General features: G+C 48.4%; 1 protein-coding gene across 2 annotated transcripts in view; it reads left to right on the forward strand.

Moving 5' to 3' along the window:
* Positions 1 to 18,872, forward strand: part of PTDSS1 (phosphatidylserine synthase 1) — a 72,938-nt gene that overhangs the window by 23,945 nt on the left and 30,121 nt on the right. For both annotated transcript variants that reach the window (XM_070075329.2, XM_070075330.2), the window contains exons 3-5: positions 5,631 to 5,675; positions 8,313 to 8,437; positions 16,920 to 17,078. In XM_070075329.2, the coding sequence (XP_069931430.1) occupies positions 5,631 to 5,675; positions 8,313 to 8,437; positions 16,920 to 17,078 (329 nt within the window). The remainder of the gene's footprint in view (positions 1 to 5,630; positions 5,676 to 8,312; positions 8,438 to 16,919; positions 17,079 to 18,872) is intronic.

The raw sequence follows: 18,872 nt of genomic DNA on the forward strand, positions 1-18,872 counted from the left end.
TTGTGGTATCAACCTCTAATCCAAAGGCCCACCCCTCCACACAGCTGTTAGCAGATCAGAATCAAAGCACAAACTCCCGTGGGAAGCCCACCATAGCATGAGCCCTCCTAATAATCCTGGGAGCCGTAGCTGTCCTCAGAGGGAGAAGAGGAGAACCAGCTTCCTATGAGCAGTGAGACGAGGCTGCTGGGAAAGTGGCATGGCTGGGAGAGGCACAGACAGCAGGGAGCAGGGGTGTCCACAGGAAGCTGTAGGTAGGCTGGGGAGCACGAGACTGCCCTGTGGCACCTCCCCGTGTACTCTTAGCATCCTCAAAGGTGAGACCAAGACTGGAGTCACTGAGTGGGTGGGTGATCTGAGAGGCCTAGGTGTCAGGGTTCACAACACAGGAAAAGAGCTGGCCTCATCCTGCACTTAAAAGCATTTTTTTTTTTCAGCAATGTCTCCATCTGATGGTAAAGATGGCCTTCTGCGTAACACTCTTAGAATAATGCACTTCTTTTTTTCTTTTCTTTTTTTTTTTTTTTTTGACAGGCAGAGTGGACAGTGAGAGAGAGAGACAGAGAGAAAGGTCTTCCTTTGCCGTTGGTTCACCCTCCAATGGCCGCCGCGGTCGGTGCACTTCGGCCGGCGCACCGCGCTGATCCGATGGCAGGAGCCAGGTACTTATCCTGGTCTCCCATGGGGTGCAGGGCCCAAGTACTTGGGCCATCCTCCACTGCACTCCCGGGCCACAGCAGAGATCTGTCCTGGAAGAGGGTCAACTGGGACAGAATCCGGTGCCTTGACCGGGACTAGAACCCGGTGTGCCGGCGCCGCAAGGCGGAGGATTAGCCTAGTGAGTGAGCCGCGGCGCCGGCCAGAATGCACTTCTTAAAATACTACGTGAGACAAACCAGGGCTGCTCGCAAGGCGGTGGTGGGCACTTGTGATGCCTCACACCTTCAGGGGAGGCAGAGCTGAGGAGTGAAGTAAAAGCCAAACTGGTTTTTAAAGGTTTTATTCATTTTTTCTTTGGAGGCAGAGAGACAAGGACAGACAAAGAGAAGCGTCTTCTACCCACTGAGCCACTTCCCAAATACCTGTAACAGCCACAACTGGGCCAAGCAGAAGCCAGGAGTGTAGAGCTCCATCTGGGTCTCCCACACTGATGGCAGGAACTCAGTGACTCGATCCGTCACCTGCTGCCTCCCAGGCTGCGCATCAGCAGGAAGCCGAAATGGGAAGCAGAGCCGGGACTCCAACCTAGGCTCTCCAGTGTGGGATGTGGGTGTCTTAACCACTGTGCCAATGCCCACACCCTGTGTTGGGTTTTGCAGATAGCTACCGAATAGGGCTTTTTGATGCAGGGCCTCAGCTCTCATCTCTAGGCAGAACTTGCCAGTGGTCCCCTTCAGCCTGGGTCAGAGCAGTCCCTGGCTCACGTCTCTAGGACATCGCCCCTGTCTTTCCTGACTTTGCTTGCTAGTTCCATGTTGTAGAGGCCCGTAAGCCACTCACCATCCCCCTCTCTCCTGTCGCACCAACCCTCAACACCCTTAGCTGGTTTCTCTCCCCTTGATCTCCTGAACGTTAAACCAGCTGTCTCAGAGCCTTATTAGCCTCCTGCCTGTGCCCTCCTGTCCCCCTGGGTTGGCCCACTTCAGGCAGAGCATGTAGGAAAGCACACAGATGTTCCTCAGGAGCCTCTGCCCAGAGACAGAGTAGACCACCAGATAGGGGGGTTCCTGCATGCCTCAGGACCCCTTAGCAAGTTCCTCGTGCCTCAGTCTCCTTCTCTGTGAAGTGGGCATGGTGGTGGCACCCTCATCACCGAGCCTCAGGCGAACTGGAAGGTCAAGCGAGGCGACTTGTTCCTTAGCCTGGTGCACAGTGAGTGTCCAGGAGAGCATTGCTGGCTGTTCCCCTGTAGCACCGTTTGTGGGATTTTAAGTGTTGATCAGCCATAGAATTCTGGTGCATGCCACATAATAGGTCCTAAAATTTTAGAGTTAGACCTTAGAAGATGAAATCCTGGGACCAGCACTGTGGCATAGGGGGTAAAGCCACTGCCTGCAGTGCCAGCATCCTATATGGGTACCGGTTCGAGTCCCAGCTGCTTCACTTCAGATACAGCTCTCTGCTATGGCCTGGGAAAGCAATAGAAGATGGCCCAAGTCCTTGGGCTCCTACAGCCATGTGGGAGACCAAGAAGAAGCTCCTGGGTCCTGGCTTCAGATCAACGCAGCTCTGGCCATGGCGACCAATTGGGGAGTGAACCAGCAGATGGAAGACCTCTCTCTCTCTGCCTCTCTTTCTCTCTCTGTTTAACTCTGACTTTCAAATAAGAAAATAAATCTTTTTTAGAAAAAAAGATGAAATCCTCAGAGAGTGCCAGGATCCCATGTTATGAGAGGTCAATTTAATGGCACTGAAGTAATATTCGCAAGCCAGACATAGTTCAGAAATCATTCATGGCAACAAACCAAGAAACATCCCCTAGGGCAGACGTTGGGGTGCAGAGGCTTAAGCTGCCTCCGCATCCCATCTTGGAGCTGCGGTCAGAGTCCCAGCCGCTCCACGTCTGATCCAGCTCCCTGCTAATGCACCCAGGAAAACAGCAGAAGATGACCCAAGTGCTTGGGCCCCTGCCCCCAACAAGGAGACCCTGTTAGAGTTCCTGGCTGTTGGCTTCAGCCTGGCCCAGCCCTGGTTGTTGCAGCAGCCATTTGCAGAGTGAACCAGTGGATGGAACATATCTTTTTCTCTGTCTCTCCCTCTGACTTCGTCACCCTGCCTTTCGAATAAATAAATCTTTATTTAAAAAAAAGGGCGGAGGGAGCCATTGCCTAACCCCAGTAAGGAAGATCACTTAAGAGATGGCACAATGTCAGCCCTCAGTTTCCCAATGACTTTTGATGAGCAGTAGCCATGTCAGTATGGGGAAGGGGATTCTGGTTTATAGACTTTCAGAGAAAGACCCAGCTGGTTGAAGGGGGAAATAGGCATTCCTTCCTGTCCAAACCCTCACCGTCGGAACTCAGAAGTCGCCCAGATTTGGCTGTGCTTGTTGATCAGTTCCTTGCCATTTGAGTGTTCACTTTCTGCATCCCAGAGCTTCAGAACCAGGTGCATTTGGGTAAAGGAGAATCTCATGAACCGAGCTCCCCGTGGGGGATGTCGCTGTCTAAACTCAGGAACTGAATGTGTTTGGATGGTGGGTGGGGGCGGTGAAACTTGTCATAATATAGGAGAGTCATAGTATAGAATTTGTGTTGTGTTCCAGTTGTAGTTCTTTATTTGAAAGGCAGAGTGATAGAGAGGGTGAGAGAGAGAATTGCCATCTCCTGTTTCTCTCCCTAAATGCCTCCAACAGCTGGGGCTGGGCCAGGCTAAAGCTATGAGCCAGGAACTCCATCCAGGTCTCCTACATGGGTACCTGGAACTCAAGTATTTGACCCATCATCTGCTGCCCCCCAGGAAGCTGGATTGGAAGCAGAGGTGGGACATGATCGCGAGCACTGCAGTGTGGCAGGCAGATACCCTGAGCAGTGGCTTATCCTGCTGTACTACTGTGACCACCCTGTATTGTGAATTTGGTCAAAAGAAAGTAGTTAAAATATGTTTTTGTTTTTGTTTTAAGAATCTTAATTTATTTGAGAAGCAGCAGAGAGACAGGGAGTTGCCCTTCTCTGGTTCACTCTGCAAATGCCTACAATGGTCAGGGCTGGGCCAAACCTGAACCTGGGAGCCAGGAACACAATTTAGGTCTCCCGTGTGGGTGACAGGGACCCAAGTACTTCGCCTGCTTTTCCCAGGGTATACATTAGCAGTAAGCTGGAATCAGGAAGTGGAGCTTGGACTTGAGCACTCTACTACAGGACAGAGGCATCTAACTTGTAAGTCTCACACCTGCCCCTAAAATATGTTTGTAGTCTTTATAAGAACACATAGGGGGCCCATCTCGTGTGCAGGTTAAGCCGCTGTCTACAGTGCCGGCATCCCATATGGGCACCAGTTCAAATCCTGGTTGCTCCACTTCCAATATAACTCTCTGTTAATGTGCCTGGGAAAGCATTGGAAGATGGCCCAAGTACTTGGGCCCCTGCACTCACATGGGAGACTTGGATGGAACTCCTGGCTTTGGCCCAGCCCTGGATGTTGCAGCTATTTGTGGAATGAACCCGTGAATGGAAGATTGCTCTCTCTGTCTCTCTGGCTCTCCCTCTCTCTCTCTGTAACTCTGCCTTTCAAATAAATAACTAAATCTTAAAAAAAAAAAAAAAAGAGACAATTTTAGAATGAATTCCAGAATAAGATTTACAATGTAATGTTTGCCTCGGACAAGATTCAAGGTTACAGGCCACAGAAACCAACTGCTCCTTAAAGAACCTGTTAAAGGAGGAGGGAGACTGGCTCCTGGGACTCAAAGAAGGGCTTGGACTCTAGGCCCCAGGCTGTGCTTAAGGATAGACACCACCTCAGAGTAGTCTAACAGGAAACTCCAACCAGCACTGGCCGTACTCTGCCCCACTGTCACTTCTGCCAGGACTCTAATGGAACAGCCACTGCCACCACGTTGGTGCCACCTTAGTTTGAGGATTTCTACCACTGAGCCCCCAATCGGCCCTGCTGGTCAGTTGAGAGGCAGAGTGGGGAGTGAGGCACTCAGAGATGGAGGTGGGGTGCAGAGAGAGAAGGAGGAGCCCTGTAGATGTCTATCTGCTGTCACTCATTCAAGGGGTCAAGGATGGTGCAGGGACAAGTGAAGACCAAGCCCTACCTATAGAGGAGACTGGGAAACAAAATCTGGCATCATGTCCTAGCAGTATGAGACTGCTAATGATGGAACTTCCCCATATGTAGGAATTGCAGTTCAAAAGGTACGTGCAGCCCCAGACAGGACAGGTGCACCCTCCAGCTGTGGGTTCCATATTTACATCTGGAACTCCAGTTACTGGTAAATCAGTTCCGTAGATACAAGGCCGAGCTTGCCTTCCCCTTCTTTTTAATGGCACAGAAGAGAAAACGTTGGTGTATCAGTTGTAGTCACAGTTAAGTTTTGACCTGGGAAACCTTTGCTTCAGTGGTGTGTAACCTGCTCCCTTATCTGTACGGGCTTGCCATGTAAAAGGTACTGTGCTGCCACAGCCATGGTCAGAAGCCATGCACTAGCGTGTTCCATTGCTCATAGGGTTTCCTGCTCACTGCCCACCCTACTTGCTTTCACAACACAGTGTTTCTCCCTTCTCTTTCATTCTCAGTGTCTCTCTCCTTCTCCCTCTCCCACTGAGCTGTCCACTGTCCCTGGGGCAGCTATGATCTGTGTTGTCCAAAGCAGGCCTGGTGGCCCACTCACCATTGCAACATTGTTTCCCTGGCAAATTATGTTCTGACTTCTAAAGACAGAGCTTTAAAAAAAAAATCTGTATTGTGCAGAGTGATGGTTATGGGGACAGTCTTTATTTACAATGCGGTTAAAACATTTCCACCTAGTCTTTAGCATCAAGCATTTATGTAGCCAAAAAAGAGGCAGCTCTTCCTTGTTATCTGTGTATAGATCAGCAGTGCTCTCTTGAGCTATCGTCTCGGCTCTGTTTGAAGCCAGCTCTTTCAGCTTGTTCTAACTGTGTAATATTTTCTGTCTGCAGGTCCATTTACTCGGCCCCATCCAGCCTTATGGCGAATGGTTTTTGGTGAGTTTCCAGTAGACGTAAAAGTATAGTCTGCCTCTTAAAAATCCATCTTCCTGTGTATCATTGGTGCAGTTTTGTTTTCCACTCTACAGTTAAAACTTGATAGCTTTTTCCTTTTGGGGATCCCCAACATACATCTATTAAAATCCTCAGACTGAAAATAAAACATTGGCCATGACTTAAATTCTCATACCTGTGAACCGTTTCACTGTTTCCTCTGCACCCTCTCCTTGCCCCCCCGCCCCGCCCTCCCAGTGCCGTTGTTCTTTGTGTGCAGAGGATCTGACCCCAGCACACGGCACTTCTTTCCCTTTATGCACCTTCATGTCCCTTTGCTAGTACAAGCCCATGTGCGTCCTCAGCACGTTTGGTCAGCATCCAGGAGGGAATAGAAGCCCAGCATTTCATTTTGCCAGTGTCATGAGTGGGAAGCAACATGGAAAAGGGAGAAGCCTTCTGCCCAGGAGCCCTAATCTGACCCACAGTTATTGATAAACGTGAATATTGAGTATCTGAGTTTTACCTGATTTTGTAGTCCAAATAGCCAAGCTGCCTCAATGGGCTTAAAATCAATCTTTAAAACTTTGGATACTGGCTTCATTGTGCCTTAAAAAAAAAAAAAAAAAGACATGTAAGTAAATGAATGTATTGATGTAATCTTATGTAAACATGTGAAAGAACTCTAAAAATTGATATTTGCTGAAAGTTACCAATTATTCTTTCAGCCTTCAGAGATCATAGGTAACTCTTTTATCTCTCTGTTGGTGAGCTTTTTGCTCAGGGGCTACTCAGCTGTGGCATTGGCTGCTTGGAACCCTGAGGCCATGAACTGGGGGCAGGGGATGCTGGAGCCCACTCTCTGGAGCCACCCTTCCAGTCGGGGAGGGAAGACAGTGTGGCAAACAAATGATGAAACAGATCACTAATCGGAACACTCCAGCTGTCACGCCAGGCGTGGCTAGCGAGTTGGAACCAGGGGAGTACAGTGACAGGGTGGGAGTTTGAGTGGCGAGGCGAGGCCTGAAGAGAGTGACACTCAGTCTGAAGCTAGCACACCAGGAGGGAAGCACACCTGCAGGGCCCTGGCTGGGAGCATTCCGGGACCCCTGCTCACACGGCCCCACAGCTCAAAAGAACTCCGCCTTCTAGGCCAGTGGGGCCCAAGTGCAGTGGACCCTGGGAAAAGGAGAAGAGGAGGTCTGAGTGAGGCCCAGATGGCCACACAGGGCTGCTGGGAGCTTGGGCGTGAAGGGCAGTGGGAAGTCCTTATTGTGGAGTGGTTTTCCAGAAGGAGTGACAGGATCACACTGGCATTTGTAATAAGCAATTCCCGGCTGTGCAGACTGTATCCCATGGCCTTGATCTTGCTGCCTAAAGTTCTAAGTTACCTTCAGCCGGTTAGGAACATCTGAGGGTTTTGTTTTTGTTTTTGTTTTTCTCTATTTTGAGCGATCTATTGTATCTGCTGAGCAGTTTGATTTCTTACCTGAGAGCTTTCTGATAATCCTTCCCGATACACACAGGTGTTCTCTCACACGCACCATTCTGCACGTGTTCTTCAGGGCTTCACAGACCTCAGAGCTCAATGGGGACTCCACTTCAGAACCCCTGTGCCAGAGACACTTGCTCTCTATCTCCATTATTTCAAAAAGATCATAATTTAAAAACAATAAAAGCCATAGTGGATGACATCTAAGGTGAAAATTTATAAAGCTGGTCGATTGCATAACTGCAAATACCAACGTGCCTAAAACTGCATTCCCTGGGCCCTGAGGTGCTCGGCTTGGGTCAGGCACCCCTCTGCTGGGCCTTGCCCGAGCTCCCCGGGCACTGCGAGAGGCCCAGCTGGAAGGCCTGGTGCTATGCTGCTCGCAGTGGACTGGTTCCAGGCCCGGATGTACTCTGCTCTGGAGTGGCTCCTGAAGATTAGTGCTGAGCCAAGTTTGGATGGGGTGCTGTGGTTCAAGGTCATTTGTTTCCTAGTGTCCAGATGTCTTATGTAATCATTCTCATTGTAAGATGTTCAACAAAAAGAAATGGCAAAGCCCCTGGTGATTGGATTTCCAATCTTTCTGAATGTAGTGCGCAAGCTTTTTTCTTCATGGAGTGCATTGTTAATTTCTCTATTTTTACATGACATGGAGTAATTGTTAGGATAGCAATTAAAATAATGCTGCGAGGGCTACTATGGAGTACAGGCCCCCAGGCCCCCTCACACTTCCCAGCAGAAGTACAAAGGCAGCCTCTAGACTGGGTGGTCTACACCCAGCCTTGTCTACTGTGAGTTTACTCAGTTGGCTTCATAAAATATTATGTGGAATATCTTATTTCCTCATTTAAGATAGCATCTGAAATCCTTATTGTGGCCTGCAAGCCCTACCTGTCACTTTAGTGCTACCTGCTCTGTCCCTATCTGCATGCCCCGTGCCTCGCCCATGTTTCCGGTCCCAGGCAGCCTTACTGAATTAGGACCATAGTTCAGGCTCCCTCATCCAAAACAGCTGCCACAGAGGTCTCAACAGGCTATGTGACACTATTTGTGTCTGGTTTTTGTAATAAGCTGTTTGCCTCTACCAGGGGCTGTGTGTCTGACAGTTGGCTCTGTCCCTGCCTTGAACCTGTGTTTGTCTCACTCAGGGCTCAGTGTGCTCTACTTCCTGTTCCTGGTGTTCCTGCTCTTCCTGAATTTCGAGCAGGTGAAGTCCCTCATGTACTGGCTGGATCCAAACCTTCGCTACGCCACCAGGGAAGCAGATATCATGGTAGGTGCTTGGTGACAGGCCGTGGGCGTGGGAGGTTGTACACGTCAGGTTTTTCATGTTCTTTTGCCGTATTTCCCATGGAGTTAGCTGAGCGCCAGGTCTCTGGGCAGGTGTTGAATTGTAGGGTTTTGCACACATGACGCAGGCAAAGAGATTCTGTCCTCTCATGAGTGAACGGGTGTGTGAGGATGAGGAGGGACACTGTGCACAGCTTGGGGCCTGGGTTCTGTCTCCCCAGCAGGTGTTGGCTGTAAGACTTTGGACAAACTACTCGCTCCCCTGTTCCCTTTGTAGTAAGATAAAGACAGTGAGCACTTCTGTGACCAGGCGAGCGGGTTCTTCATGTGGGTTCTTCCCCACCGTTTTCCAGCACTCCCGACAACAGCTGGGTGCCCTTTCAGTCCCTTCAGGGCTCATACTCACTGCCTGGAGGTAACGTCAGGTTTCACAGTCCCACAAGACACCATTCACAAGTCCAATCACAAGTCCAGCGTGTCACTTATGCTTCCTGTCAACAAGGTACAAATGGGCTTCCCACAATACTCTTCCTGCTACAACAGCTCACAGAACCCAGGGAGATGCTCACATTTGTGGGTTTATTGGAAAGGGTATGACCAAGGACACAGATGAGCAGCCAGGTGAACAGGTACATGGAATGAGGCTGGAAGGGACCCAGATGCAGGAGCTTCTGTCCCTGTGCATTTGGGGTGCAACACCCTCCCTGCATCTGGATTTCTTTGCCAACCAGAAGCTCTCCAGACTCTGTAGCTCAGAGTTTTGGTTTATTAGTTAAGATTTATTATTTATTTGAAATGCAGAGTGAAAGGGAGGGGGAGAGACACAGGGAGGGGAGAGAGAGTCCATTTGCTGGTTCACTCTCCAAATGGCCTCAATGGCCAGGGCTGATCCAGGCCAAAGCCAGGAGCCAGTAACTCCATCCAGGTCTCCCATGTGGGTGGCAGGGGCCCAAGAACTTGGACCGTCCTCTGCTACTTTCCCAGGCACATTAGCAGGGAGCTGGATTAGAAGTGGAGCAGCAGGGACTTGAACCATTACCTCACCTATACAGGATTCCGAAGTTGCAGGTGGCGGCTTTATCTGCTGTGCCACAGTGCTGACCCCTATCTTTAGCTTTTTAAAGGGACACACTTAAAGCAACAGTAAGAATGCTGAGAATGATAAATGACCAGGAGAAAAGTCTGCCTTCGGATGTCTCACTCTGAAGGAGAGAGTGGCAGAGGGGTCTTCCCAGCTTGTGGTGCTGATGATAAAGAACCCATGGCAGCAGTGAGAACAATTGCAGGGGCTGACTGTGGGTTGTCTGCTATGCCAGGCACTGTGGGGCACTCTGTGTCTAGTCCACATAAGCCTCGCGCATGCATGTCAGGTGTTCAGATCTTACAGGGCAAGAAAGACAAACTTAAGACAGTCAGTATCCTGGTCAAAGTACAAGCCGCTGGATCTCTCCGCCTTCCACAGCTGTTTCTCGTGTGGACCGTGCTTCCAGTATACAGTGCAATAAGAAGTGCTGTGATGCCTCTGCAGTAGAAGCTGGGACAACGTTACCCCAAATCTCATATTTTCTCAGACGGCTTTCTTGGGTCATTGAACAGGAGCGGCTGTGTTCTCACGTAGGACAAGCGGCAGGTGGATGTGCTGCTGTGTCTCTGCTGAGCCATTTCTCACAGCCGGAGGGAGGAGGTTGAATTAAACATTGCTCCCTACATCCAGCTTCCTTGGGGATTTGACATCACAGGGACAACCAGATGTCAAAACTACAGAACAGCTGAAGCTGGTGTTTACAATCTAGTCGTCAACTATTGGCCAGTTGTTTCTTGCCAAGCCAAACAGACCTTAAGCTATTTGCAGCTTCTACAGTTATGGCTTCTCCATCCTTAATCACTTTTTACTTCCTTAAAGTAACCTTTCACAGTTCTGGGGCTCCTGGGCGTTCACTGAAGACTAGAGAAACGCCTTTGGTGTCGTTGGGTTTGTTAAGGAGTAGTTGCTTCATCCAGCACAGGGGGCCTGCAGTGCCCTGATTCTCGGAGTTCCTCCCCACTGGCTGCCACCCCTTCCCAGCCTACTTCATTCATGGCCTAGTCCCTGCCTGCAGCTGGTCCTGGAACTTGCACCCCCTTTCTCCTTTAGAGCTAATGTTATAGATCAGACTGGGGAGACAATGAAATATTATTAGAGGTTTACCTGGAAAGCTTTAAAATATGGATTTGGGTCAGAAATATGTGCTCCAAGCCTCAGACAAGCTTTGAAAGTACACTTCGTTTGTAAGATGGGCTGTCTGAAGCAGCTGCCTTCTCCTCCTCCTTCTTCTTTTCCTCCTCCTCTTCCCCCTCCCGTCCCTCTTCTCCCCCTCCTCTTCCTTCTCCCCCTCCTCCCCTCCTCCCTCTTCTCTTCCTCTTCCTCTTCCTGCTTCTCCTTCTGTAGTAAGCTGGGTCTCAGCTGTCCCTGTTTGACAGACAGCCTGCTGGTGGTAGTTGGGAATGGCTGTCCTCTTGGTGCTTAGAGGCTGTGAGAAGGCCAGCTAAGAATTTCGTTGTGGCCTGTTAAACCCAAAGACCACTTCAAAACTTTTTTCTTAATTTTGCTGTGGAAAATTCTAAACATGCACAAGAGTAGAGAGAATCTATAGGGCCCATGTACCCAGCATCAATTATTAACATATCCCTACTATCTTACTTCATTCTCCACTCTCCATGACCTGGATTATTTTGAAGCAGTTCTTAGACTTTACGACTTAAAATATGTGGACTTGTTTTTCACTGTAACCAGTTCACAATTAACAGCATGGAGTCAATACTCACATTTCCGTAGTTACCTGGTAAGTATTTTTAACAGCTGATTTATTCAAAGTAGGAGCCAGGCGAGGCCCACACTTGTATTGAATGGATCTGCTAAATCTCTCCTGATTAGTTGTCCTTGCCCCACCTCTCTTTTTTCCTTAGAGTTTGTTGAGGAAACTATATATTTTTTTCTTTTGGGTTTCTCATATCTGGATTTTGTAGTTTGGGTTTGTAGTTGTCATTGAATGTGTGTGTCTCTCCGCCTGCATGTCCTGTAAAGTGGAAGTTGGTGTAGAGCTGCATGGGATTCCAGATCCCAGTTCAATCTTTGTGGTAGAACTGCTTCCCAGGTAGCTCTTGGTTTGCCCAGGAGGTACAGAAGGACAAAGAGATCTTCCATCTGCTAGGTCACTCTTCAAATGACCACAACAGCCTGAGCTGGATCAGGCTAAAGCCAGGAGCCAGGAACTCCATCAGAGTCTCCATGTTGGTGACAGGAACTCAGGTACTTGAGCCATCATCTGCTTGCCAGGCACATTAGTAGGGAGCTGGATTGGAAATGGAATAGCCAAGACTCAAACCAGCACTCCAGTATGGGATACAGATGCAGATATTCCAAGGGGTGTCCTTTTTTTTTTTTTTTTTTTTTTTTTTTTAAGACAGGCAGAGTGGATAAGAGTGGATAGTGAGAGAGAGAGACAGAGAGAAAGGTCTTCCTTTTGCCGTTGGTTCACCCTCCAATGGCCGCCACGGTTGGTGCGCTGCGCTAATCTGAAGGCAGGAGCCAGGTGCTTCTCCTGGTCTCCCATGGGGTGCAGGGCCCAAGCACTTGGGCCATCCTCCACTGCCTTCCCAGGCCACAGCAGAGAGCTGGCCTGGAAGAGGGGCAACCGGGACAGAATCCGGCGCCCCAACCGGGACTAGAACCTGGTGTGCCAGCGCCGCTAGGTGGAGGATTAGCCTGTTGAGCTGCAGTGCTGGCCCCAAGGGGTGTCTTAACATGCTACACCACAACACTCACTCCTGATCTCTTATCATAACCTTAAGATTAATTGTGGGAGCAGATGTTTAGCCTGGTGGTTGGGCTGCCCACATCCCACACTGGAGTGCCTGGTTTGAGTCCTGGCTGCAGCTTCCTGCAGAAGCAGATCCTGGGCGGTGATGTGATGGAGATCCTGCCACAGGATAACTAGACTGAGTTCTCAGCCCCCATTTCTGGCCCTGGCCCCAGCTCAGCCCTGGCTGTTGTAGGCATTTGGGGGTTGAACCGTAGGGTAGGTGTTCTTCCCTCCCTCTCTCTGCATGGCAAATGAATAAATAAAAAAAAAATTGATCATGCTTTAGGAGATGAACAACAGTTTTAAGATGCACCATCAGTTAATTATAGGTGTATCCTTGGGGAAAGGAAAGAAAAAGAAAATCTTCCATTTAAAATGCCATATATTATAATATGTTTAAATATTCATCCTAATTCTCAAAATAATACAGTGAGAACAAGGCATGTCATGGAATCCAGAAAGTGTGATCATTCCATGTGGTTGCATTGCTGTAGGGGAGAGGAGTGGGTGATGTCAGAACTTATCAGAGATCTGGTCTAGTCTGGAAAGTCAAGGAAGGCGCCACCCAGAGCAGGTGGTTAAGCTGACAATGGAAAAGTGAGAGGCGGTTAGCCAGGGCAAGTGAGGCTGGGGGTGGAGACCACCACTCAGGTACAAGGAGCAGCCTGGTGGTGGGGAGCCGGCATCAGTCAGGAGCTAAGGTGTGCAGGAGGCAGAGCTGGCCCTGAGGCTCGGGAGGCTGGCAGGGCCAGGCCGACTGGAGTGACTTTGAAGTTATTCTAAGCATAGTGAAAGGCCATGGAAATCTAGAATAAGCAGAGGAGTTGCATGGTCTGTGTGGACATTTAAGGGGGTAAATCAGTAATACCCCAACCTCTAGTCTGAGTTTGCAAACATGAAAGACTTAGCAGTGTTTTCCTGTCACAGCTCGGTGGAGCAGCTGGTTTTAGTAAACCAGGTAGGCGGACTTGTCCTCCGCTGCCCGTCGGATAACCTCAAACTTCTTGCACAAGATAAGGCCTGACACATGAATGCTTCTGCATGGTTGAGGGGGCGAATGAAACCCCGTGCTGTCTGGAGGCAAATAATTTCTGAAGAGGATTCAAAAGAGGTTCCAAAATCACCACCTCGCAAAGACAAGAGAGAGTAGTGTCAGAGGCCCAGGGCATGTGATCCTAGAGATCCTTCTGCACTGGGATGTAACGCAACACACCCCCTTCCCCAAATTACACGTGCACACATGTATACTACACATGTGCCCACATGCATACATGCCCACGTGTGCAAGTATGCACATGTGCATGTAATGATCTGACATGATTTTGAAGGTTGCTTTGTTTGTAGAGAATAGATTCCAAAAAGCAAAGTGGCTGCAAGGAGATCAGGTAGAAATCCCCATAGTCTTAAGCTGGAGATGGCGACCTGGGTGCTTTTTAGCACGATCTATACCTTTTTGCATACCTGACCCATTTCACAGTTCAGAAAGCCATTGAAGATGTCTAAATATGAAATAATAATGACAGTGAGGTGGAGAAAGGAAAAAGTGGGGAAGTAAAACAAATAGGACTTCATACGTGGTTACTTCTCAGGCCAGTGAGGGAGTAGTGGAGCCCCCATGGACAACCCAGGGAAGGTGGTCCCTCGGCCCCGTTACTGGCTCTGGCTCTAGGTGACGCCTACTGATTCCTGGGCTTGCACCTGCCTGCGTATCACCAGCTGCATTATAGTCAGCCCTTATCCTTGGGGCCCACATCTGGGGGTTCAGCCAACTGCAGATTGAAAATATCCCCTGGGGGAAACACAGCTGTATAGAGCCATGCGGACTTTTTTCCTTGTCATTCTTCCCCAAACAATATAGTGTAACAGCTGTTTCCATGGCATTTGCGCTGTTCTGGGTACTATCAGAAGCCTAGAGCTGATTCAGAGTGCACAGGTTGTATGTAGGTTCTGTACCATGTTATGTGAGCATCTAGGGGCTTTGGTTCCTGTGGGGGTGCTAGAACCAATCCCCAGTGGTTGGTTCCAGGTCAGTGTCTATCTGCAGTTTCAAGACCCAGATCTTAGCGTCTTTCAAAGGTGATGCTTGGGGGCTGGCACTGTGGCGTAGTAGGTTAAGCCTCCACCTGCAGCGTCGACATCCCATGTGGCCGTCGGTTCGTGTCCCAACTGTTCCTCTTCTGATCAAGCTCTCTGCTAATGGTCTGGGAAGGCAGCAGAAGATGACCCAAGTGCTTGGGCCCCTGCACCCACATGGGAGACCTGGAAGAAGCTTCTGGTTCCCGGCTTTGGATTGGCCAAGCTCTGGCCATTGCAGCTGTTTTGGGGAGTGAACCAGCAGATGGAAGATCTCTCTCTCTCTCTCTCTCTCCCTCTCCCTCTCTCCCTCCCCCCCCTCCCTCCCTCCCCCCCTCCCTCTCCCTCCCTCCCTCCCTCTCACTGTCTGTAATTCTGCCTCTCAAATAAATAAATAAATCTTTTAAAAAAAAGTGCTGTTTGGCAGGTCTGCTCACTCATAATCATAATGCTGAGACATGCCTTTGGCTCTTTATGATTCTTGAATCATATGAGAAGCTTCAAAAAGTTCATGAAAAATGGAATTTAAAGGTAAGGTGATTCCCTGAACTCTGAGCTCCCCCCGCCCCGCCCCGCCCCGCCCCACCCCAATATCAAAGCCTAGAAGTAGTCTCACAGGGTTCAAAGGCCTCCAAAGCCACGATGCTTATGTTAAGGGTAGCTGTCTGGAAACAGGCCTCAGCCCTTCCTGTTCTCCCCCTATGCAGTGTGCCCCAGAGTAAGTAAGAGGGCAGGCTGGCTGAGGAATTCAGGGCTGCTGGGACTGCCACTGTGTGGATGCTCATGGGTAGTCTGCCCCAGCCCGCGGCTGCCTCCCCCTGCCAGCCTGGGCTTCTCTGCGCAGGAAAACAGGTTGCAGAGTCCTGGGGAGGATTTTCACCCCAGGGCAGGGCAGCTTGATTTTTTAAGCCTTATCCGGACTTAGCCCTATTGAATTTTATCCTCTGTTCTCCAGATTTCCCACTTACGTGTCATCATATTGCATCACACTGCTGCTCAAAAAGTAGATCTCTTAGAAAATGTCCTTGCAGCTTTGAAAGCTGAAGTATATTTTTATCTGGGAAAGCAATCTGTCGTGTTGAGTTTCAGGAGAGACGGGGAAGCACTGGGTCTCTCTTTTGCTACCAGCATCATTTCTAGAATCTGAAAAGATTACAGTTAATGGGGTATTTCCAGCCTGCTGATGGATATTTTCCAAATCTTATTACTTTTCTGCGTGATTACTTTTGGCAAGAAAGGATATGAAATGTAGAGGTTCCTGAATAATGTTATATCATATATAGTTATGATAACTGTTCTATACTTAAATGTAAAATTTATAAATTCTCCATATATCATGTGTATTTTTAAAATATTTATTACACATTTGAAAGGCAGAGTTACAGTGAGGCAAAGAGAGAGAGACAGAGAGAGAGAGCTCTCTTCCGTCTACTGATTCACTTCCCAAACAGCTGTAATGGCCAGGGCTAAGCCAGGCCAAAGATGAGAGCCAGGAGCTTCTTCCAGGTCTCCCATGTGGGTGCAGGGGTCCAAGCACTTGGGCCATCTGCCTCTGTTTTCCCAGGCACATTAGCAGAGAACTGGATCAGAGTTGGAACTGCCAGGACTCGTACCAGCACCCATATGGGATGCCGGCACTGCAGGTGGCAACTTTACCTGCAATGCCACAGCTCCAGCTCCTATATATCATATTTGAAAAAATTAGAAATGGAACCAAGATTCTTAAAAGCCTTATAATATTAATATTTAAATTATGTAGTATTTGTAAATTATGATCTACAAGGATACTTCGGAAAGTTTATGGAAAATGGAGTTAAAAGATAAGTTTATTTTGGTGCAGAAATTTTGAAATTCATGTATAGGAATCTTCAATAGTGAATGATAAATGCATACTATGAAAATATTATACATGGAATTCCAAACTTTTTGCACCAAAATAAATTTTTAATTCAAATTTTTCACAAACACTTTGAAGTACTCTTGTATTTTTGGAAGAGGAGGTACTCTGTTTTTTCCCAGTTTGCGAAGTTGAAGGATTCAACTTTCATTCTTTTCTAGTGTAAACATTTAAGGCTGTACAGAGCTGTACATTTACCTCTAAGACCTGCTTAACTTCCATCCTATCAGTTTTGATATGTAGTATTTTTATTGTCATCACTCGGTTCTTAAAATGTTTTGTATTATGAGTTCTTCTTTAACCATGGCATTTAGAACTGTGTTTTAACCTCTTGTTCTTGTTTCTATCCCTGGTTCTTAGTTGCTCTGTGATCGGACAGCGTGGTCTGTGTGATGCCACTTCTCAAGATGTGTTGAGCCTTTGTAAAATTATTTTGCTTTTCATATTAACTCAGCGTTTGGAATTCACAAGAAAGCAGTTCTGATTTGTAAATTCTAATACTGCTCCATTTACCTCAAGATCCATTACAATTTTTTTTAGTTGAGTAGGACATATAGCAGTTGTCAAGGCCCTATCCATGCTTTCAGTCACAGTCAGAAGGAATGGAGTTGCCTTTGAGAGTGTCGCTGATGGCTTCCGTTTCTGTTAAACAGGAGTACGCCGTGAACTGCCACGTGATCACCTGGGAGCGCATCGTCAGCCACTTCGATATATTTGCATTTGGGCACTTCTGGGGCTGGGCCATGAAGGCCCTGCTGATCCGCAGTTACGGCCTGTGCTGGACAATCAGCATCACCTGGGAACTGACCGAAGTAAGCAGCATGGTGGGGAGGGGCTCCCTGGACGATACAGGCACACAGTTCGTAAGCGGGAACAGGCAATCCGTTCTCCAGTGCTGAGGCACTGGCGAATGCTGTAATCTCTTCCCTTTAAGAAACAAAAGCATAGCCTCTGTGTTCATGTGATAAAGTGTGCTTCTGTCCCACAAGTCTGGAAGAGAAACAAATGAAACAAAGCTAAAGAGCAAAGTTAGAATCACAGGTGAGACAAAAGATGGTGGAGAGGGAATCTTCATTTGCTCCCTAGTTTCCAATCTGAGAGAAGTAGAATTGGGTGTTGAGGAATTACAAGGGTGCCCAGGGTATTTTGTAGCTGAAAACTGGTTCCTAATACAGCTCCACAAACAGAGATCAGAAGTGGGGCTCAGGTAATTAATGAAAGAAATGTGCTTTTGAAAAGGATTAGCAAGATGGACTTTTGAGAACTAATGCATTATTATTCAAGCATTATATTATTCATACTTGTTTCCAGGGTACAGAATTTGGCCGTGTGCCAATATATTTCTTTTTATTTCTTTCTCTTCTTTTGTTCTCTTTTTATTTTTTTCCAAAAATTTATTTATTTTTTTGAGAGGCAGAGTGATAGAGAGGTGTGGGAGATTGTAAGAGAGAGAGAGATCTTCCATCTGCTGGTTTGCTCCTTAAATGCCCTCTACAGCCAGGGCTGGTCAAGGCTGAAGCCAGGAGCCAGGAAGTTCATCCATCCTGGTCTCCCATGCGCAGCAGGAACCTAAGTACTGGGACCATCATCTCTGCTCCCTAGCACGTTAGGAAGCTGGATCCATAGCATGGAGTAGCCAGGACTCGAGTCAGCACTCTGATCTGGGATGTACGTGGCTTAACCCACTGCCCCCAAACACCCGCCCTGCCATTCTATTTCTTGATGCCGATCAGTGTCCTGTATCCTGGAGAAGTATGCCAGTTGAGGAAAGCATCTGTTAACGTGGAGGCTAGACGTCTGAGGTCCTGGTGGCAGCAGCTTTGGTTTCCTCTAAGGACTGTTTGAGGCTCTGTCCCAGGCCTCTCTCTGACCTCCTAGTTTGCTGGCATTCTTTCTCATTCCTTGGCTTCCTGTTCACACGGCGCTCTCCCTGTGTACATGTCTGAGTCTTCACAGTAGGACACCACTCACATTGGATCAGGGACTTGCTCTACTCTGACAGCATCTTAACTAATTACATCTGCAATGATTCTGTTTCCAAATAAGTTCCCATTCTGAGGTATTGGAGGCTAGGACTTCAACCTATGAGTTTTGAAGGTGCAAAATTCCATCCATCCGCACTGGGACCAAACACTTTATTTATGTCATCTTAAATCTTCATCACAAGCCAGGAAAGACCAGGCAGTACATTCCCGTTGTTCTGATGAGGGAATCAGAGCTCAGAGCCTTGTTCCCTTGGATGAACTAGCATTGGATTCCAGATGTGAAGCCCATGCCACGTTCATGCTGGGAATTCCGCTGCATGACCTTGTGCAAGGCACCTGGCCTCGCTTCCTCCTGTCTCGCCCTGCAGACTGGGCTTTGTGCTGTCCCTTCTCTCCTGCTCCAGTGTCCTGTGCTCCCCAGGTCCTGGAGAGTCTGCTAAAGTATATGCACCCTGGCTGTCCATTGCAGTGGTTTCACACCTCTGCTCCCACTGTGTCTCTCCCACTGCCTTCTCTCATCCGAAGTGCTGGTCTCCCTTCACACTGTCTATTGCCAGAGACTTAGACCTGCACCAGATCAAGTCCTCCTCCTCCTAAGAGCTCTTCTGTACTTGTCCAGTA

This window comes from Oryctolagus cuniculus, chromosome 6 (assembly GCF_051225735.1).
Source record: "Oryctolagus cuniculus isolate XC-2025 breed Fujian yellow rabbit chromosome 6, ASM5122573v1, whole genome shotgun sequence".
Classification (NCBI taxonomy): Eukaryota; Metazoa; Chordata; class Mammalia; order Lagomorpha; family Leporidae; genus Oryctolagus; species Oryctolagus cuniculus.